Raw genomic sequence first — 23,945 nt, forward strand, 5'->3', positions numbered from 1 at the left:
ACATGGATGATCTGAAGCATCGTGCTGCGCCACTAACCTGGAGGTGTGGGTATCCTTGATGAATATGGACACACCCGCCTTTTGTGTTTCTGTCCAGGTTCTGTGGCCAAGTATGGTAGGAGTTATAGCCTGGTAGTGCTAGGGTGCTCCAGGTTTCTGTTACTGCAGAGATAGCGATGTTCTCCATACTGAGGAGTGCTTCGAGTGCATGCATTTTGAGGTTTAGACTTCTGGAGTAGAGTAGCATTACCCTCAGTTTTTAGTTACTTGTGCTATTTACAGTGGTGGGCTTGTCTTTTGAGCCTTGCCTAAAAAAGGCACTATGGGGGCGGCAAAAGCCTTGGCCAGTATTCAAAAGTCTAAGGTTGACAGGTGCAAGCCATCTCTTGCGAAGCAACGTGGCTTGTTGAGCATGTCATCCCAGGAGGACAGATACTGGATCCCCTTTGAATAATACCAGAAACTTAGCCAATTGTTGAAATTGATCATTTTCTTTATACTGTGGCATTATTCTTGGTGAGGGCAGGATGCTACTCAGGGTCAGGGTCATACTGGCCTGGGCTAAGTGATCAGAGAGCTCTTCCATGTCTCGCTTCATGTAGTCCAAGGAGGTACGGCTCAGGTCACACACACCAATATGGACAATGAGAGCCATATCTGCACTTGTTCTGGAATGACCCGAGTGCGTGGGTTATGTGGCAGACCCTGGCACCCGACAGGCAGCTAACTGTAACCTTCTTGGCCAGCCTAGTTAGTGGGACATCAGTGTGCCTGACTATAGTCACCTATTACTAGTGTGTTGGGTATGTTATTTTGCCTTAAAGGCTGTGATTGCGTGGCACACTGACTATGTGAAGTATGTTTCATGGTTTGTGATGGGATGTGGAGGTTGCTTGGATGTCTGCTTTGGAGGTCTCTGTTGCTTTTGCAGATTTTTATTTAGAGCCTCAGAGTAGGTTTTCATGTATTTGTGTGTGTTACTTGCCGGTGTTCGTTTAACAGGTCTATGTGAGATTGGTGGCGTGTTGCAAGTATTTCCCTTCTCCTCTTGACTATCAAGTTCCAGTCTTTGGTTGAGAGCACTTAGCCTCCAGTTTGGTTGTATAATTGCATCTTTCACATATATTAGTGTTTGGTGGTAGGAGGAGAGGGTTGTCTGTGTACAAGGCAGTTGTCAGTTGCAACATTGCCTCAAAATGCCCAGATTCACCAGTTGGACTGGAGAGTACACCTGAACTGCCCTTTGGACATGCCCGAATAGGTAAAGTGAGTTGTTTTACTGATTGGCTAGTAGGGACGAATAGAGAGCCTTGTCCTTCTAGACAGTATGGGGGGGGGGTCTAGTGCTAGGGTTAATTAGTGCTTGCTATGAGTTTTGAGCAAGTGCTGGCCTGTGAAATGAATGGTTTGAGTGCTTCAGTTGAAAGTTTGTCTAGTTCCAAGGGAAAAAATTGAAGAGTAGACTTCGTGGAGCAGGGAATAGTTTAACCCTAGCTGACTGGCACTGCCCGGCATGCAAATGCAGTTTTTAAAAGCAGGGAAATCAAAGAGAGAAATTAGCCCAAAATGGCCAATAAACTACTCACTTCTGGGCTGAAACCACTCCTCCAGGGACAGATAGGCTGCTCAAAGCTCCCCTCTCACAGGTGAGCAGAGAAACTCAAGTAAGGTATGGGCAACACAGAAACTTGTAAACAGCCCTGAATTCAGCAATAACCTGAAAACTGGACTATTCTAGTTCCGAAAGGCAGGAAACAAGTATTTTTTTATTTTTGGGGTTTTTTTTAAGAAAATAAAGCAGAAACATGCAAAAAAAACACTTTAAATGCACAGAAATGGCTATCGCACTTTACTGTGTAGCCTACAACAGTTTAACAGATTTAAACACAAAAATGACTTGGTTCCTAAGTGCAGGCAGTAAATAAGTACAATATGTAGCAGAAACGAGCTTTTTAAAAAATCACAGAAACGCTAAAAATTAAGAGACACTTAATCACTCCAAAGTCTCTCGTCTCTCTGCTGCTGTAGCACTCTGTGGGACACCTGGCAGGCACTTGTTGAGCTAAATACAAGCGCAAAAAAAACCTCAAATGCGGTTTTTATAGCAGGGAAATGAAAGTGATAGAAATGAGCCCAAAATGGCTAATAAACTACCTTCTGGGTTACAGCAAACAAGGCGTACACATTTCAGAAAGGAACAGTTCAAATAAGCAGGCACAATAAGCCTTTAACCAGAAATTCCCAGCTCAGAAGGGTAGAATCTAGCCTCTTCTCCCACAAGAGTGCAAACCACAAATCTTCTTAATGTAAAATAACTGGCCTGGAGCCCAAGTGCTTAAACCAGAACTGATACACTTAGAACAGCAGACACTGAGCCTTCAAATCAGCAATTCCCAACTTAGAAGGATGTAAGCTACCTGTCCTGCAACAACAGTGCAGACCACAAACCTTCTTAGTGTAAGACAACTGGTCTGAAGCACAAGTGCTTTAACCTAAAGACTTGGATAACAGTTACATTTTAAATCAGGCTACCACCAAGCAGTAATAAATGCAGCAGAATAAACACAAGTGAGTATTTTTAAGGAGAGACAAAAGCAAAATAAGGTAATAAAAGTAGGAAGAAACACAAATACAGTAAAAGCAGATAAAGTGCAATTGTTTTTTTTATACAACAGAAAACGAGCAAGCAGACTTAAAAATCACCCAATTAACTAGTAAAAAAACTCAGAACTGAGCCCAGGAGGAGTGTTCAAACAAACCACAACAAGAATAGGGTGGGTGGGAAAACTGGAGACAAAGAGCTCTCAATTTTCAGTGAAACAAACAAAAAAAAAAATAGTACTGCATTTATCTGCTTAACACAGCATTCAATGAAACAATAAAAACAGAAAAAATAAAATGCAGTACTGTCTTATAACACTGCAAGTTTGTACTCATCTCGGCTTGTAATAGAGTTGATGTAGGTTTGTAAGCCAACCAAACAGCTCAAGTATGCAGCTATTCGGCAGAAAAATCTTAGGGTAGTCTTCCTTTGCAGAGTATATTCCTTCTTGCTCTTAGATATTAGTTTATTTTGTTATACGACTTATTTATGCTTGCAGTCCACCAGGGTGGCTTGTTTTTTGTGAAAACCCAATTTTAGCCCTGCCAGGTAATGTAGAGTCAATACATTTGATTAAGTGGCTATACAGGGCATTTTCTGTACTTCACCGCATACGAGCCATTGGTTGCCTGTGTTAGCAGGGGCTTTGAAACCCTTTATACCATAGCTTAGGAGGCAATAGCTTGCTTTGGACAAACAGATTTTCTGTATTTATTTTTTTTTTTCTCTTGTGAGGGTGTCAAGTCTGATCTTTACTTCAAACAAGACAGACTTATCTAGAGAGGGCAGCACACCAGGGTAGTGCAGTAGTCCCCTCATGTTGGTAATTACTAGGTCTAGGACATTTGAGCCCTTTGCTGGAGTGCAGACTAACTGTTCCAGTGCATTTGAGTTGAACTCTAGGAAACTCAGTGTGGTCAGGTTTGTGCTTTTGTAAGTTGCCCAGTCAATGGATGCGTAGTTAAAGTCTCCCATGACCAAGGTGTTTGGCTGTATATGGAGTGATTCATGCAAGTCCAGGTAGACTGTTTTCCTCCTGGCTCATGATGGGGTAGGGTGTTTTGCCTACAGTTGTTTAGATCTGGAGTAACTCGAGAAAGTCATAGTTTTACCAGTCACAAGGTGTATTTGGATTTAATGAAAATGGATACACTTCCACCTTTGCTTCTATCGCACTCGCTTTGGGGTCTGAACATGTGGAAGGCATTGTAGCCCCGCACAGCCGGGGTACTCTCTATGGCCCTGAACCAAGTCTCAGCAACTGCACAGACGTCTGCATCTTCCATGGTAAGGAGTGCTTCCAGAGAGTGCACCCTACTGTTTAGGCTCCTAGCATTAAAGCTGCATGACCTTGAGTTTCTCTAAAATAAAACATTTTTCTGTGTCTTGTTTTGACATAGCCTAAAATAGGCTCTATGGGGGAGGCAAGCATCTTTGCTGGTATTCTAAAGCCTTGTGGAGACAAGTTAAGGCCATCTCTGGCGAAGCATCAAGGTCTATCAACCATATCCTTCCATGCTGATGGACACTAATCCTCTTGGAGTGACACCAGAAGCTAAGACAATTGTTAAATCATTTTCTGCCTGCACTGTGGCATCACCCTGGATGAACACAGAATGCTACTTTGCCCCAGGATGCCCATGTCAATCAGGTTGGCTGGAGAAATGGAGACTGACTGCCCATACCAGCAGGCAACTCCAGGTTTGTGGGAGGGCAAAAGATCAGCTATCGTTCTGCTATTAACAAAGGGACCTAAAAACTATACAGGACTAGTGAAGAAAGTGGGGTCATGCTCGACGGTGCTTAGCTGAGCTCCCTGCAGTGAGCAGCAGAGTTGCCCAAAGAGAAAGAGGAAAGCCTGAGAGGGTTCCACTGAGTAGTGTTTGGGGGGGGGGGGGATTCATTCTAGACATTTGCATCTATAAAAGGCACCGCTAACCCCCATTAGGCAATTATGGTGGTGCTTATACACAAATTGTAAACAGTTCTAACACAATTGACCAAAAGAAAAACACCTCACAGAGCCTTTCCTCCAACAATCTTCAACTTAGATGGGTACTGAGCTACACACTTTTGCCGCAAGGGTGCAGTGGGGCCCTCTTAAATGTAAGACGGCTGAGTGTTGGTGCTCAAGTGATGCCAAATAGTCTAGATTCAGCAAGTCTGAATCTAGCCCATGCTATAAAGGCAGATGAAGCAAGATATACAAGCGAAGAGTAAATCAAGTCACAGCAGTAAAAACAGTATAAAATAAAGCAACAGTTCAGTGAAACAAGTGCAAAAACAGGGTTAAATTCTACTTATTTCTTAAAGATTTCAGTGGATACCTTGGATTCTCTTAGATGCACTTCAGGTCTCTGGTTAACACCACCAAATTCTGAGCGGCTCCAATAAACTGAGCTTTTGAACACAGACCAAAAAAAAAAAAACACAACACACTGCTGTTAATTGGATTAAACTGTTGATATTCATTGATTAACACTAGGCTAGCTATCCTTGTGGGCCATTTTAAAGGTAGCCAAGTACCCCATGTGAAAATCAAACCCTTCTCTTTGCGTCTGTAAGGTAAAGACCTTAACCATTTTGCCAGCCTCCCACTTAATCTGCCAGATAGCAAATTAGTTGACAGTTCACAAATAGAATCCAAGAAATAAGGGTGGACTGCTCTCCCTCCTCCAAAAGACCTATTACTAGCAGTGTACTACAAGGTTCAGTCATTGGGCCATTCTTTTACATTTACTTCTTGGAAGTCAAAGCTACTGTTAAATTTATGACTGACCCAGTTTGCAAATGACTTGGTCTATTAAACTCCCCAGAGGACACCAAGGTCCTCCACAACAGGGCCTTTCCTGAATCAACAGCTGGTGTTAAAACCATGGACTAAAATAAATGCCAAGAAATGTATAACAGTGTCCTTCACCAAGCAAGCAGTCTCTTGTAACTATCACATTGACAACATACACTTAACCTGATCCAGTAATTACGGACTGGACAACCTACATAGAAAACAAAATGTCCTTAGACCAATACATACCCACGATTGTAAGTCCCATTTTATTGCACAACTTGGCAATAAGAATATGGCGCCCAATTCCAGCAATGTGATCATTCCACTATCTTTTACATTCATCAAGCTAATCATGGAGTATAATGCCCCTTCTGTGTGAATCTGTACAAACACAATCTGAACTCACACAATACTTTCTTACTAAGAAAAATCAAGGACCTAAAAATCAAACTTGCAGACCATCTCAAATCTTTTTCTCTTTTCTCAGGGTCATAAAGCCTATGGAGGAGTGACCTTTGCCTTGCATACACACCCTCAGATCCCATCCGGTGACCAACTCCACATTTGCAAATCCACTGGGTGCATCAGTTTACTAGATCAAAATCTTTTTGCAACATAAATAGTCTGTTCCACCAACATATTTTATCACATTAAATGATCACTTCTTTGGAATCCCCTTTCATTCCACACAAAAAAAGTACTTTTCCTACACTATTAAACTAATCTGGACAATGGGTAAGTAACCAAAAAATTCAAACCTAGTTTAGCACCCTTGTCCCTCATGGACAGGAGCAACATGCAACTATTATGCTAGTCTCTGGGTTACTTGTACTTAAAAACTATGATAGCTAAAAACTTCTTGAAGTCCGGCTATACATTCCCATGATCATCACAGACCAATCACAATAAGTAGCTATGAATTGTTGAGGGAATTTAACAGATGACAAGAAAATAAAGCAAGGAACAGGCAGAAAAGGAGAGAGAAATGAAGGAAAAGTACCAAAAAAGGAGGCAAATATACATTTGAGTTTGTTAAATGGGATACAGCTCTGCTCACAAATGACCAATTTCAGTCTCAGCACAGAAGATAGCATAATGTTATAATGCAATTTTCACAGATACAATAAAAGCAAAATGTGACGGGAGAAAATATGAAGATGAAGTTGCAAAATACTACTAAACTGAAATCCTGGAAGGCAGCAATAGTGTAAAGAAAGCTATGAACAAAATTTAAAAGGGGCATTTTGGCATGGATTCACATTTATGTTAAAAGCACAAGTTAACTGATCATGTAGGATCCTTGCAAGGGTAAATACAATACTATACAATGACTGGCCTTCAACATTCAAAAAATGCACATGCTGATTGGTCAGTCCAACCAGCGTGCCCATTGTAAGAAATCAGGCATATACCAATAGTAGGAAAAAAAAAAACAAATAGTCCCGTCACCCGGAGTTTCTTCTATTAATATATGCTACAGAGCTTCCAGTTCTCTAGATTTTTTTTAGTAAACTTAGAAATATGAAAAGGTACAAGACATACAGGATAGAAAATGAAAATCAGGTAGATTATGCAAAACTAAAGAAACATGCCTGATTTTCATTGCATTTTCTCTGGTCTCTCTCGTACGTCTGAACTATCCACATTTCAAATTTTATTGGGGGGGGGGGGGCACAGATCTTCCTCTTTCAATTGCTTTCTTTCCAAAGCATTGATGTACTGCAATTGCACAAGCGTGGAAATGCAAGTCCCATATGCGTGCGCAGTACATCAAGAATGCCCCATGATACAGGGGAAAAAGCAGAAGAGCACCATGGCGGCACCGTTATACAAAGACAATACTTAAGAAAAGTAACTTTTTTCCTAAATAATATTGTACAATAGCAACAACCCATGGCTGGGTATGGGTAATGCTGGATTTACCCACAGTTGGCTTTGTTTGGTTACTCGGGCTTCGTCCTCATGATCAAACCACACCAACCATGGGTAAATTCAGCACTGCCCACAACCAGTCATGGGTTACTGCTACAATATACAGACACGAATAGCCAGCCAACCAGCATGTTGAAGAAAGTAAATTACTTAGAAGAAACCTACGTAGAGTAGGAGAATAAACTCCAGATAGTGCCAAGATATCAGGATCCAACCCCACTTCATGAAGGCATGAAACAGATATTTGAACACAAACATTCAGATGTACAAGATAGAAAAAAACATGATGGAAAGAGAAAAAAAAAAATCAAGACAGTTTGGCTCAATAAGGCAGCCAGAGTAGTTTCAATGAAAACTAGAAAAACTAAATGGGCAGAACCACCAGGATCTGCAACAGCTGAAAAATCTATGCATTTTACTGCACTAAGAAAATAAAGGAAAGTTAGTGGAAGACAAAGATGGAATCCACCTATTTTGAAGGACACAGAACAAGAGAGAAAAATAGTCAGGAATGGAGATAGTTACTTAAAAGGGGGGAAATCATGTCAAAAACAAACTAAAATTTTAAACAGTCTACATGACTGTTCACTAAAGAAAGGACAGTACCAGTCTGACACAGCAGGACGGGAAAGATCAGACAACCAAATTTGAGTGGTCTGAGCACAAGCAAGCCAGAGTGTGTACACCCAAGCATGCAGAAAAAAATATAAGGATTTTAGAACTTTTTTTTATCCAGTTCAATGTACATTTGATTATCCGAGCTACCCTAGGTCCCAATTAGTTCAGATAATTGACACTACTGTACAAAAAATGAATACCAAGCCAAATAACAAAAAGCTTACATAAAATGGAAAAGGCTTTAAATTATTTCAAATCAGTAGATAAAACTGCAAGGAGAGAGGCTGAAATGAAGACTGAGTATGAAACTAATGGAGAGACATTTCAAAAATGGCAGAATTGGAGGACAGAGCACGTAGGGAAAACACTAGATTTGCTGTTGTACCAGAGAAATTACAAGGAAGCCATTGTATTAATTTTATTAAAGCACAAATAATTTATTTTAACATTTGTTTGCCAGGATAGCCCAACTGGACAGTGTCCATTTTCAGTGTCGGCCTGAGGGGAAAGCTCCAAAGGACATTTTTACTAACACGTCATGTAAAAGAAAAAAGTATACTACGCAGATTTATGTCTACTTACTTTTTAGCAAAGATCAGAAAAACAAATCTGTATACATGGGGGATTAAACAAAAATATACACAGAGATGAGAAACACATACAGTAGACATAAGAACAAACAGCAGTCAGTCGTATGACCATGACAAAACTGTGGCAAAAGGGCAAAGTATTAAAAGTTGAAGACAGTGTAGTGGAAAATGACTTACTGTACACCAGGCAGAAGACAAGCAAATTAATCCCAGCAAATCAGGAAATGTCGCGAGGCAGGTGTGAGACTCAGGTTGCTGTATCCAGCAGGCTTAAAGACATTTTTTTCCTGGAGAAGCATAGTAATTTTTGATACAGAAAAGGCTAAGGAGGAAATACAAAAGTCTTACCAACAAAAAGTGAGCCACCAAGCAGAAGGAGAGACCATTGCTCATTCTTGTTAATAAAGGACTGCCAGTTACATCTTTTCCACCGTTCCAAAAGAAAATGCTTGAGAGAGAAAAGTGCAGTAATCGACTAGAAGAATTGGGACTACTTTGGAACTTTACATAAAATATGGAGTTGGGAGATGAACATGAAGACCAGCACCACGGAAATGAAAGAACAAACAAGAGCCTGCAAAGCATCAATCACATTTGTGAAACATGTCCATTTAAGAAAAAGTGGACTTCTGATTTTGTTGAACTATTGGGGGAACCAAAAGGTATTTGCTCACTTCATGTCAATGTTTGTAAGGACACTGAGGGGAGGGGAAATGAATAAAAAAGGTAACCAAGTAAAACAATTTTTGTTAACAGTATTTCTAAGAAAATTTTCAGGACAAACTACATGTTTTCTAGTAAGATACCTTTAACTGTTCATGTATGTGATAAAGTTGCACTCAATTCTCCAAGACCATTTCAATGAAATGGGCATTAGTGGCAACACAATAGATCTATTCTGGCACTGTTCCTCTTTTCTATCTACATTAATAAACCTTTTAAAACTTACCTCATCTTCTCCTGCTTTATGCTGATGACATGGTTTTATTCTGCTCCAACCACTCTCCTTTTGAACTCAAAATTTCAAGCTTAATTTTCATGCCCTTATTCAATGGGTCAGTGACTAAAAATTACTACTCAACTCCTCTAAACAAAACACTGCTTTTCAGCACAAGGCAAAAGTTCATTTTTTATCTCTAGGCCTCTCAAAATCCTTGATCTCAACTCTACTGAAAATGTCACCACTTCAACCTAGGGATTCAGTTTGACCCTTTCCTAACTTTCTAACTTCACCTGGACTACGCATACAAAATATATCTCCCGTTATGGGCTAATACAATCTTCCCTTTATTATCCAGACCCTGTAGAAATGCCAAAGATAAAGGTATCTCACTGGCTCAGTTAGAATACCATTGCCCACTAATTGCTATAGCTTTTAAAAGAAATATAGCCACCATTCACTCCATTTCAAATACCACTAGCCACCATTCACTCCATTTCAAATACCACTAGCCACCATTCACTCCATTTCAAATACCACTAGCAGATTCACTATCTCCAAGAAATGAGCACCACAGCAAAACAGTTGAAAAATCTAACTGGCTACCCGTGAAACAGTGCTTTCTACTTGCCCTCAACTATTTAAAAAAAACATCAAAAATGAAACCTTACCTCCACAGTAGCTCAGAAATGCACCAACATACAACCTTAGACGCCTTAACCGCTCCTCCAAAACACCCAAACTAGGCTTTGCTGCTCAGACATTGCTGTCTCAGTCCTTGGTCCCAACCTATGGGAATCCCTCCCTTTTCTTAATCATTCATCCCAACCCCTTTTCCACTCGCCAATAAAAGCACACTAAGACTGTAGGAAATGTAACTGCTCTCACTCTAGTCACATAAATTAACCTACACGGACTATTTGTGATTATGACTTTCTGCTTCCTAACTCTGATTTTCACTCTTAAATAATGCATGTATATATTGTGGGTCATTTCCCCCTCTCATTTTTCTATTGCCTTTATACTCTCAAGCCAACTATAATATTTAGTTTGTATACAATATGTCACACTGTACATAACATCAAGTAACTATTGTGTTTTCCTGGGCAGAGACCGAAATGGACGTAATGGGATTGGTGCGCAGGTTACCAAATTCAAAATAAAGTAAATAAAAGCCTCTAGGAACAGAAATTATTCCTGCTGAAGTTTAGCAATCAGGAGGGAAGAACTAATAAAGACATGGGAAATTTTGTCTAAATATTAAAAAGGGGGGTATACTACCATCTTGTACAAAACTGTGGTGGCTACATTATCAAAAGGAAAAGACCCTTCAGACTCCACTTCATACAGACCCATTTCAACTTGAAACTGTGATGAAACCATGACTAAGTAGTGCTTTAGTCTACACTAGCTAAGAAAACGGCAAAGGTGCTGTTAAAATTGATACACTAGGATCGACGTGGTTTTGTGGAGTGGACAACATTAATATAACCGTGACACACATGAAGCAGACTAAGAAGAAACTGCTATTGTTTGCAGCTCTTAATGGAGTGAAGGCATTCAATACAGTCAGCTGGGACTGAGCAGTGGCATAGCACATGTACCCCATACATAACAGGGATAATTAGAAGGATATACGAAGGGTAGGAAGCAAGAATTAAGGTGAGAAGTTTCCTCTCCAAACTAAGTTTGAGCAGAGGAACCAAGCAAGTGTTCTCTCCTCCTTGGTACTTGCTTTATATTTAGAGCCACTGCCAAAGAAAATAAGGCTACCTCAAATTCAAGGATACAACTGACATTGTACTCAGGAAGAGAGTTAAGCTTATTTTCAGACATTCTGAACTTAAATCTAGAAAAGAGACTTTGGTGATGTGGAACTGAGTGTTTCCAGTGTTATTTTAACTCCTGAAAAAAGTGAAGATAAAGTTGAGGCTCTAGCATGTACCTACACATGAACTGGTTCAACACTACCCAAATTTATGGTGATACGATAAGGTAAAGTATTTAGGTCTATAGATTAAAACTGATTCTGTTATAGCAGTGAATAACAGAGACTAAGAACGTAATATAAAATTTAGAAGTTGGAGTCTACTATGAAGATGGATATCAAACTACAAGTAGTGAAAGTTTCTAGTCCCTTTAATGTTTATATGCAGGTAGGCATATTTTAAGTATTGATCACAAATAGTAAAGAGTTAATATGATTTATTTAGAAGGGGAACAGTTTAAGTGGGTTAAGTGGACTTTCCCAGTTTAGGATTACCCAATTAGAAGAGACTTCATACATTTGTAATCAAGGCTTGCTATCCAACACAAACTGGATATTATAAATCATAGCGGAAAAGGATAATGAAAGTGTGTGCGGGTTTCAAGAAGTACGGAGAGAGCAAGACAATCAGATTATTATACCAAGAAGCTGAAGGTATTGTAAGAATAAAGTCCACATGGGAATGGAGATTTTCTAATAGACATGACTGAAAGTGTGGAATGGCTACCAAGGTAAAGAAAACAGGCAAGAGGCAGCTGGAATTTACTGAGGAAAATTAAAGGAATAACTGTAATAGGAGCAAATAAGAGGAAATGTTAATCAAGATGAATGGAGGCCAAAGAAGTTTGGACTGCAAGTTAGAGACTGCCTTTCCTACCAGGGAAGGATAACAGAATATATGCCGAGAGAAAGGAATGGGTTGAGTCAAGTGAAAACAGTTCTGACACAGTTTCAGTCTAGAACAGAAGTTACCATTAATAAAAGAACAGTCTATAGGAGTTACAAGACTGCATAATAACTAGATCAGGATGTATTCAAAACAACACTGGGAGGAGAGCTACATGCCTCTAGGTCTCAATGCTGTCTGCCCCAATTTTGAATGGTAATAGGTGTCCAGTGGACTGGGCAGGGTAAACAAATGATAGTCTGTTCAGTGTTTTGAAATGTATCTTCAAAACAAGTAAAGCCACACCAGATGACCTGAGGGGCCTTCTAACAATGAACAGAATTTTTAAAATAAGCAGGAGCCAGATTATGCAGGGGCTAGTAAGTCAGAAGGAGTACCTTGTACACAAATGGACTTAACAGTGACCAACAGCTAGTGTAGATTATGTCTCAAGGGTGTAATATGACAGCATACAAATTCATGCTGCAGAAATCTGCACCTTCTGCAGATGAGCCAAATCCCCATCCAGCAATGCAAGATAAAGTTGTATTAGCCCATTGTAGGTACCAAATATGGGAAGAAGCTCCAAATCCAAGAAATGTTTTTTAGGTGAAGGTAATAAGTCTGAACAGCGCACACCACCTGATTCTTCAATATTAGCCTGTTGTCAAGCTTCACACCAAATTCACAGGCTTGAGATGTAAATTCCAGTTGATTTCTTCAGGGTGTATTCAAAACAATACTGGAAGAAGAGCTACATGCCTCTAAAATATGCGAAGTCCAGATGCTTTTGATTTTTACATCAATGTTTGCATAAGTTTTTTCATACCCAAGCAGACTTCAGATAAATTTCCCCTTGGATAGCACATGCTGGAGGTTGAGAGGATAAATAGATGCAACTGGGAACACTTTTTGGAAATGTAATGAGGTAGAAGATTTTAAAAATTCCCTTGAGTGCACTGCCAGAAATGTTAGGTAAGCAAACAGTTCTAAGTAAGGAAATTATTTTGAGTTGGGGTACAGGACCTGGCCTCACTAAACCTAATGCTATTAGCTGTAAAATAATAATAAAAAAGCAATTATTAAAAATCTAAACTAAGTGCAACTGAAGCACTCAATATTGTAAAGGAGCCAAGAGAACTGGAGGAGAATCTTAGAAAGAAAAAAAAGCCAGGAAGGAGCAAGCTGGGCAGAAAAAGATAATTTGTGAGAATACATGCAAAACATTCAGGGGGCATGGGTTTTAAGTGAAAAGAACTAATTGGTGGACTAGTAAAAAGAACATATATAATGCATGAAATGAAAAATTAGCTTTTCTGTATTACTGTATGTGTACCCACGTTTTTGTCTATAACAGAAGGACTCAAAGAAAATTCGAAAATTTCATAGAATAACCGCATTCCAAACCACAGCTACTTCAGGAGTCCTTTCCTAAAATTTATAGTAGAAGTGGTAACAAGTCAAAGAAAGCACCAATAAGTTTTCTCCACCTTCCAGTAATTCAACGAGTATGGAGCTTAACGCTAATGCATTCTCTCCCAGGCGAGTTCACCTTTCCCATACAGACTGGGATTAATAAAGATCTGAATTTACCTATTATAAAAACAATTTTAAAAATTCACAAATTTTCAGAATGTATACAGAAGCTAAACACTGACACCACCACATGCAAATTACAATGCAGATTTGGACTAGACTCTGTAAATGCATCAGAAGTGCTAATTATGCATAGTCTCCCTTTTCTATTAATATTGTTCTTCCCTCCCACCAGGTAACAGAGTCATGTGTAACCAAATGTCAATTAACAGTGCCCCAATAAGCACATTCGAATGCACAGGCCAACAATCACTGATCTTTTATAACAGCAGCACATCAATAAGAACAGAGTCTACAATATAAACCTTTAAGAACATGCATCACTGAAAAACTGACGGATCAAATAAAATAATTTACAGAACTATAAATCTAAGCCAAATCAACTTTGAGGTAAAAATAGCCTAGCTGTACAGTTACACAGAGCAGGCACTATACCATTTTGGATGTATAATTATGATCACAACAAATTATTTTTATTTTATTTAAGTTTGATGACCGGGGAAGTCCACTGGGCCATAGAGAGCCTGTTTTCAGTGGAGACCCGGGGAGAAAAGCTCCAAAAATTGCAAGTTACATACAAGTTCATAGGCAGGTACTAGGATATTGACCCCAAGGGCCTAAGCAAGCCTAGCCAACAAGGTTCCCTAACTTACGCCACCCAAGAAAGTTAATTTCCTGTGCCCCTGTCGAGCAGAGCCACAGAAGTGATCCCTGGGGTGCATTTTCCATCCACTCAAGATTTTTCTTGAAGAGTGCTAATGAGGAACTTTGCTTGACACAGATGGGTAGCTTGTTCCAGAGTATAGGAAGTCTCTGAGACAGGAATCTATCCCTCCAGCATGTCCTGTTTATTGTGGTGGCAAGGTTTAGAGTGTGTAGCTCTGTGGAATTGGGCTTTCTTTAGGTGTAGCATATCCAACAGCTCTGGGTTTGACATAGCTTTATATGTTAGGCAGAGATCACTTTGGAGTAGGCGATATGCTATGGAGTAAAGCTGGAGTTTGAGACGGTCAGTGTAGGGCATCTGTTTGAGACCAGTAACCCTCTTTGTGAGGTACTTCTGTGGCCTTTCCAGCTGCTGCAGATGTCTCGTGAGGTACATTCCAAAAGGGGCATTGTACTCTATAATGGGTCTAATGAGCGTTGAGTAGAGGGGAACAATGACCTATTTTCCTGGATGAGAACCCTTTTGTGATTAGGTGTGCCACATAGGACTTCCTGACTACTGTGGCAATGTGAGTATCAAAGGAGAGAGACTACTGTCCACATGGGTCCCAAGGTCTCTCGCATTCAGTGTTAAGTAGACTGCTGCCTATGTGGTAGTTCAGGGGTAGAGTTTTTACCAAAGGGGATGATAATGCACTTTTTGGGATTGAGCTTGAGGCCATGGATCTGACACCAGGCATGCCTCAGTGAGGCCCTTCTGTAGGATGTCCACATCATTTGGGGACTCTACTATGGCTCCTAGTTTGCAGTCATCTGCGAACTTGGTTAGCCAGAGGCCTTCTGTGTTAGCCTGTACTTCAAAGAAGTAGATACCAAACTGGAGAGGTCCCAGGACTGAACCTTGTGGTACTCCACTTGTCACTGGTTTGAAGTCAGATTTGGAGTCTGCAACTTTTACAGTGTGGGTTATGTCAGTGAGCCAGTTGGCAACCCATCTTGTGACATAGGGATTTATACCTAGTTTAGCTAGAATTCCAGAATGGGGGATGGTGTCGAAAGCCTTGGCGAGGTCAAGATAGGCTGTGTGAACCACCTTACCCTAGTCTACAGCTTTGGTGACTGCCTCACAGAAGTCGATCAGGTTCAGGAGGCATGATCTGCCCGTCACAAACCCGAGCTGGGTGGGGTCCAGAGTTTGGAGGTTACCAATGTCTTTGTTTATGAATTCCATGATACGTTCCATGGCCTTGCAGACCAGGCTCGTCAGGCTAATAGGGCAACACTTCCTGGGATCAGTGGTGGCTCCCCCCTTTGTGGAGTGGGATAACTGTTGCTGTGCCCCATTCAGTGAGCACAAAGCCTGATGCGAGGCTATGATTGAACACGGTTGCTTAGGTGGGGTGCCAGTTTGTTCTGAAGTTCGTGTAAAACACAGCCTGGGATGTTGTCCGGTCCCATGGATGCTGTGATTTTGGCTTTAGAGTGCAGCTTTACCTGCATAGTTCTCATTACAGGGACTCTACATTCTGCCTGTATAGTTATGGGCCCTTTAGGGGGTGAGAGGGGGTTAAAGTTAGCACTGAACCTATCTGCCAGAATGTTGACAATATCAGTTGGTGCTGTAACTCCGAGCAGATCTGGGTGCTGCCATTGAGATTCTTGACATAGCTATAGAATGCTTTGTGGTTGTCCTTAGAATCATTGGTGATTTGGTTTTCGTAGATAGCTTTGGAGGATCTTATAAGGGATCTTAATAAGGGATCTTAGCTTCTTACTGAGGCTGAACAGGGAGCTCCTCCACTCATGGGATTTTACTCTCTTTTTGCAACAGTTTTTTCCTTCTGTTGTAGAGTTTGTTTGTGGCAGGAGACCACCAGATTGGCTTCTTTTGGGAGGATAGTGTCTTGGTTCTGTTTGGGATAGCACAATCCATGCACTCGTGTAAGTCCTTATAGAGTGCATGTGTGTAGGATTCAGCAGTCCTAACTATTGTCCATCTGCATGGGTATCATGAAGTTTGCCACTTTTGTCTTAAGAAGCGTGAAGTTAGCTTACCGTGGTTTCCTTAATGGGGGGTGGGGGCAGGATGTGGATATCTAGGGTGATTAGCTAATGGTCGGATCAGACCAACGAGGAGTTGATTTCTGGTGTGGAACACCAGTCACTCATGTTGGTAATGACTAGGTCTAGGATCTTGTTACCCCTGATGGGGGTGTGGATAAGTTGGATCCAGGGCATTGGGATTTATAAATTACATGTTACAAAAGAATAACAAAGACTGGTACAGAACAATTAAAACATTTACAGAAATATAATACATTATGTAATAAGCTTTTATTGAGTTAACATTTAAACAGAATGTTAGTACTTACAATAATTAAGTTAAGTAAAAGAATTACAGGGTTGGGAGGTTGGCATAATGGTTAGGTGTTCACCTTGCAAACACAAAGTGCAGGGTTTGATTCTCACATGGGCTAATTGGCTAGGCTTAAAATGGCCCACAAGGGTAGTTAGCCTAGTACTAACCTAGGAACATTAGTAAACAAACAGCAACAATACATAGTTTTTGAAATGTCAAAATATTAAATGCTGCCAAAATAAATACCTAAAAAATAAACTGCAAATAATATTTCTTTTGAGTAAATTTTAGTTTAAGCAATTTCCTGGTTTTGACTCACGAATCAAAACCGTAATAATTTAGTCGCCGCCTTTAATGGGTATAGAACCACCCTTAAAGCTACTTCAAACCACGTCAAATGTCCAGGACAGAAATCCACTACTGTAAGAATGAGGGAATTACCATTTCAGATAACATTAGCAAATTCCCCGAGTACCGCGGAACCCAAAGGGGATAAAATAATCTGAAACAAATGGGCGCATTACTATAGCTGCCAATAAAATACACTAAATTCACTGAACACCTCCACACAGAATCACTCACCAGCCCCCTAAATTTGTAAGTCAGTATTGCAAACAGCAACTGCAACGTTACAAGTTCTAACGCGGCTACGTAAATGCAGAACGTTAAGCAAGTGTCGTTAATAATCCCAGCCCAATACAATTATGCTTCGAAGTACTGCAAACTAAACATTTACTGAAATACGCATAAAAAACCTAAAGCTTTTTGACACCCTTTCTTCGAGGCAAGCATCTAATAGAAGCAAATGAAAAATGCCATAAATAATGCTGACAAAATAATAAATGGCTTAATCAGAACATAAACTAACAACCAAACTACACAACGTTATCTTTGTTTATTAACATTCCCATCATTAGATATTACTCTCCTTCTCACGTGTAGTCTATAAACGTAGTAACCCAGTTAGATGTATTCACTTGTACAGTAGCTGTCCATGCGAAACACAGCCCAGCTACTCCTGAAAGCATAAGAAAAGTAAGCCTCCCAAAATCAAGAGTACCAAGAACAAAAGTATCTTCACTGCAACAATACATTAAAATACATGTTGCTGAATATATGATTAGCCTCGTGTACTGGAGGTTAAACATTACTGTATTTACACATTTTTGAAAGCACCACTTCTAATAAAACACTGGCCATGGTCTACACGTTAAAACTAGCCTCAAAGGCGCCGCTTCCAGGGCTCCATGCCACCCACAGAAGTAAGGCACACAAACACACTCTTTCAAATTCACTTAGAATGATCCCTGAACAAACTCCCTAACGTCAGTGCCCCGTGTACTGGAAGGGACTAGGCCGCACCTCCTCTCTAACATCACCCATTACCGCCTCTGACACGGAACTGACCTGCTTTGCCAGTCATTCCAGCTCCGGTGCTGCTGCTTGGTGCTGTTACTCAGCCGAGTCGCCGGGGCTCTACGGCTCATTACCTTCACCGAGACAGCATGGCCCGTAAAAAATCCACCCAACCATGCATTAAAATATATCCAAAACCAAGGGCCTTAGGTAAAAAAAATCCAAAACAGTACTTGTATATGGACAGTTACTCTGTCCGTGTGACTAAATCACTCCTTGTGGGACTTCCTCCACAACCACCTCCCACTAGCCCGCGAAAGGCAAGCTGGGAACGTGGGAACCTTGCGCACGCGCAGAAGTATGGGAAACATACCTTTATGGGTGAAATGTGAACTTTTACGCAAATGTGGTAGGGGAACAGTGACATACTTTCACTCGTCGTGATTTTGCTGGGATGTTGATAATGCTCGTTCTTCAGCAGAAGGGAGGAAGTAGTGGTGATATCGCCTACTCTTGAGTTAGACAACTGGTCTATGCATAGTTTTCATATTCTTCACTCAAAGACAAAAAAGGCAAAAGCTACAAGTCAGAAATACGTTTTATTTGCTGGTATTCATATAGAAACCTCTTTAATCAAAGCGATTATATTAGAATGCATTGGTATCATGAGACAATTTTTTGTTACTAGATGATTGTCTTTTTGCTTTGTTTTTTACTACCTATTTACTCTGTGCTAGTCAGCACTCTTGTCTTTTGTTGGTATTCCCAGACTGTATTTGAAGTGTACTTCGTTATAAAGACTGAGTAGTTAACTAGTGTGAGTCTTAAAATTCTTTGTTTCACGCCGTCCCACTTTTATTTTTTTTATATTCGTTATTATGTTTTGTTACTATTCGTGTTAAATATTAAATCATATTGATTATTCAACAGCTTTTTTTGTAAATATGAAATAATAGGTTCTAACTATACAGTGAGTCAGAAATCGTTAACAAGTGCTCCACATTTGCACAATTGTTCCATACATGGCTCATAGCCAGTTTGGGACGAATCTCTCAAGAATCAGGAGTAAATCCAGACGTAATCAGGAACGGTTTTAAGTATTATTACTATTAACTTTAAGACACTGACCAAATAAGAGAATGTGAATTAACATTCATTATCATGCTGTTAGTTTTTAAGTGCAGTTCACTACATGTTTTCCAAAAGTCATAAGTTTTAGATGGGATTAATATGGACAGAGCTAAAATTTGGGTAGAAAACAAGGACAGCTGAAAGTTATGGTTCCATATTATGAGTCTCCGTGTTTCAGATTTTGGAAGCGGATGTTGAGTATTATGCCAACTGGCACTGTACATGGTGATCTATTAAACCAGTAGTTGTGTGTTCAGTGCTACCACCTATTTTAACTAATCCTTAATTTTTTTTCATCGGTGAGTAATATATATTTTGTAGCTAAATAATCATGACTACTGTAACCACTTATTAAAGCATTTGTGCAGCAAATAGTGGTAGCCTGAATAACTTGGTAGGCCAAATTAGACAATTATACTAACTAATAGCCATCTTCCAGTTTTGCACAACAAAATAGTATCTGGTTGTGGTAGGCTACTTATAAAAATGTGTATTAATGTCCAGTACTGGTGCTTCAAATGGTGGTAACCCACATCCCACTTTCCACCCAGCACAGCATTGGTATGAAACCAATTGATTAAACATTTATTTATTAGTTTGTCAGTTAGTTAAGGTATTATAATTTTTATCTATACCTTTGTATAGTTTAAGAATACAAGATCTTAGAACACATCTATGAATGATCTGTGTGGTTATTGATAGTATGGGACACATAAAAATGCTAAAAATATAATCTCCTTCCACTACCTAGGGTTTAAAAAGGCTTGAATACCTCCTAAGGTAGGTCTCAATGCTGTCTGCCCCAATTTTGAATGGTAATAGGTGTCCAGTGGACTGGTCAGGGTAAACAAATGATAGTCTGTTCAGTGTTTTGAAATGTATCTTTAAAGCAGCAAGTAAAGCCACACCAGATGCTCTGAGGGGCCTTCTAACATAATGAACAAAAGTTTTTTTTTAAAATAAGCAGGAGCCAGATTATGCAGGGGCTAGTAAGTCAGAAGGAGTACCTTGTACACAAATGGACTTAACAGTGACCAACAGCTAGTGTAGATCCTGTCTCAAGGGTGTAATATGACAGCATACAAATTCATGCTGCAGAAATCTGCACCTTCTGCAGATGAGCCAAATCCCCATCCAACAATGCAAGATAAAGTTGTATTAGCCCATTGTAGGTACTAAATATGGGAAGAAGCTCCAAATCCAAGTCTGAACAGCACACACCACCTGATTCTTCAATATTAAACTGTTGTCAAGCTTTACACCAAATTCACAGCCTTGAGATGCAAATTCCAGTTGATTTCTTCCATATATAATGTGAAGAGAAAGGAGAGGAATATGCCAAGGATATATAGTGATGTTACACTAGTAATGTTTTAGTCTTTGCCACATTGAGCCATAGCTGACTCTCCCATCATCCACTGAAGAATGAACTGTCACAGACTGTGGAGTATCGGTGAGGTAACTGAGTGTCTTTCACATAAATTTTTAAAGATAAGCTAGTGTTAGTGGTGTACTAGGATAAAGCCCAAGCTATAGCCTTGGAGATCAGAGTTTGATTAGTAGCTCATGCCTTCAGCACTGTGAAGGGATGATAGGTTGCCGATCCTGGGGGGGGGGGGGGGGCAGGGAGGGACAGGTAGAGCAGGGACACACAACTGTCACAGTCCCTTGTAGGAGTAGTGTCATTGCAAAGGGCAGGATTTTGGCAAACCAGGCAACCACTTAGTAGTAGTCTTCATTAGTAACTGTACAAGGAGCATGCATTTGCAATACTTAAGCTGTAGTGGATTCCTATAGTGATGTAGGTAGCCTGCTCCTTCACCTGGGAGATAGGGTTACAGTTGCAGAAAGCACCCTCAGTTGCAGGTGTGTTGGAAAGTAACCATCATGGCTACTTGTATGGTGGCTTTCCTGAATGGCTCTCCCCTTATACAGTCATGTGTTTAATCCCCTATATAGAGTACAAATGAGTTTAGTCTAATTGTGGATGTCTTGATGGTTAGCAGGCATGAATGCAAAATGTCCCAGAAAAAAAAGGTTGATAAGATAAACCTTCTGTTCAAATGACTTGTCAAACTGGTAGCATATAAGCTGTGAAAAGCAAATGTACCCCACCTTTAACAATCTAAATGGTAACAGGCAAACCAGTCAAGCATGGTGCCAGATGGCTATTATTAGTGCTACAATAATATGTCGATGATACCTGATTTATTTTAGTAAGTTATCTTTTTGTGTTGGAGGTTATCACCATTCCTCAGTCCCTTAGTGCTGGTCAGTTTTGTGAGGGTTGTGCTCCCAGTGCTGTCCATCTAGGTCTTTTATGATCCTGCATATCCATGACTTTGTCTGATGAAGTTGTAGACATTTACTTGCAAATATTTCTGTGCAAGATATTTGGACAATTATCTACAAAATATAATTAACGTGTGATTCCAGTAATAAAGGTAAGAGATGCATCTTGAAGTTGTATATGAAAAAGTACTCTGTTTCATTATTTGTCATATCATCAATATATACTTTGAATTTTGGGGAAATCATTATTGTGTTTAATGCTTATATTACTGAAATAGCAAATTTACTGTCTACAACATTTCTCATAAGAATGCCTTAATATGCATACAGTAGGCTTGTTGTTAAATCATTTCATTTTCCAAGTGTTTGAATCCCTGGTAAGTTTCTGTCTTGCTCCAAATAGCATGGATTTTGTCTTAGTGACATTTAACAGTAATTTGTTTTTGTTGTCGTTGTTAATGTAGTCTGTGTCTGAAGGTCTTTTTCAGATTGCTTTGTATTAAGGAGGACTGTAATCTTCTAAATCTTGTGTACTCTCCCCAGCACATGTAGCATTAGCTAAAATATTCTGATTCCCAAAATGGAATATGCTTTCCTTTCAATCAGTCTCCACTCGGCTTATAATACTCAAAAAAAAAATCCAGATAGCTGAAAACAGAACAATTAAATTTGTCATACATGCCTATCTATAAATTTTCACCATTGCAACCTCTATGAAAATACCACCACTAACAGAGACACCATTTTAATAAGTAGTCTTATGTTAAAAATTCTAAAACAAGACTGTTGCCTCCCCCCTAAAAGATTACTTCAAGCCAGGGAACCAAGCTACTCACTTAAAAACAGCAAAGAAGCCTCAGTCTTACTTCTCAGACCTAGATTTAAACTTGCTACTAGAAAAAAAAAGTCTTCTCTAGAATTGGACTGAAAATTAAACTTGCTACTAGAGAAAAAAAGCTTTCTCTAGAAATGGACCTGCCATGTGTAATTCCTTGCCAATGTAGATAAAAAAATTCTGAAACATTGGGATTATTAAAAAAAAACAAAACAACTAAGGCAATTTGTACAAAATGAATTTAAGCGTACCTGCTTTCGCGACACAGGCTAATTGGCAATGAGCAATAAGTGTACCGTAATCCATTGTAAATGCACTGTTTTATATTTCCTTCAAATGCATCTTCAGCTATATGGGGTTAAGTAACACATTTCAGTTCTGCTACTTATTGTAAATATAATTTTTTTTCTCATGAAAGCATGTTAATTCACTTATTATCCAACCCGTGGTAGTGGTACTGCGGTAGCGTTGTCGCCTCACAACAAAACGTTGTCCCGTTCGATTCTCAGCTAGAGCGTCTTCTGTGTGGAGGCATGCATGAATGGGAGTGCCTTCGTTGAAGGTTGTGCGTCAGGGCTGGTAACTTGGCACGTAAAAATCCACTACCAAACATTAGCGGACTGGTGTTCCGCTGTGGCGACCCCTGACCAGGGTAAGCCGAAGGATGCAACAACATGCATCTATGTTCATGTCTATAAACTGCTGAGATATTTGTATTAAATGTATGTGTGTTAATTTGCTTTGTACTAATGTTCTCTATGCACCGCATAAGTGTTTTTCAGCATATTTACAGTTTTTCTGTATTCTTTTACCCACTTACCCAAATATAAAATTTTAAAATAAAATAAAATGAAACAAAAGTGTGATGAATTTGATCTCAAAAGTATTATATTGTTGGCCTATAGTATGAGCAGTATACATGGCAGGTTATTTGGGAATTTCTTGGAGATGGAAGACAGTAAGGGGACAAGAATGGAGCCTTAACGGACACCCTTAGATAAGGAGGAAATTATGGAGGTGGAAGAACCGATTTTAACAGTGAAAAATCTGTTGTATAGATTCCTAAGTAGCTCATAGGTAGTTACTAAGCATGCAATCCTAGAGACCATAGAGGAGACTAGTGTAATTTTCCAATTACACCAAGGCATTGTCTGGTTAAGTGGATTGCTGAGGGTCACACAGCAGCAAAAATAGAGTTGTGTTGGAAACAATGTATAATACATGTCTGCTATAATGGAAAGTATCATTGTGATTTTTTTCATTGCTGTTAAAGTATTTCTCTGCATGTTATAATTTAACAATATGATGAGTGAATAAAGTTTTTTTTAAAAAGAAAACCTCGCACAGTATGCAAATGAAGGAGGAGGGAATCAAACCCTTTACCACAGGAAGCGATTTGTTAACGGCTAATAGCCTTAATCCTCTGTGCTCACTGTCTCTGTCCTGTTAGAGAAGAAATCCTGGAACTAGGAGATGCTTGAGCTGACATCCAGACCAATCCTGTGGTTTAGTAGGAGTGAATGGTCTACCAGGTGAAAAACTTTAGTGAGGCCTTTGAATACTGTGCCTGTGAGATTACCCTTGCC

General features: G+C 39.7%; 1 protein-coding gene across 1 annotated transcript in view; it reads right to left on the reverse strand.

Moving 5' to 3' along the window:
- The window catches only part of LOC122816313 (putative uncharacterized SMG1-like protein), a 403,196-nt gene extending 384,739 nt beyond the window's left edge, over positions 1 to 18,457 (reverse strand). Inside the window, exon 1 of the mRNA XM_044089046.1 lies at positions 18,153 to 18,457. Coding sequence (XP_043944981.1) covers positions 18,153 to 18,232 — 80 coding nt within the window. The 5' untranslated portion in view covers positions 18,233 to 18,457. The remainder of the gene's footprint in view (positions 1 to 18,152) is intronic.
- Between the last annotated feature and the right edge of the window lie 5,488 nt (positions 18,458 to 23,945).

Source organism: Protopterus annectens, chromosome 12.part0 (genome assembly GCF_019279795.1).
Source record: "Protopterus annectens isolate FY-2018-M chromosome 12.part0, PAN1.0, whole genome shotgun sequence".
Lineage (NCBI taxonomy): Eukaryota > Metazoa > Chordata > Ceratodontiformes > Protopteridae > Protopterus > Protopterus annectens.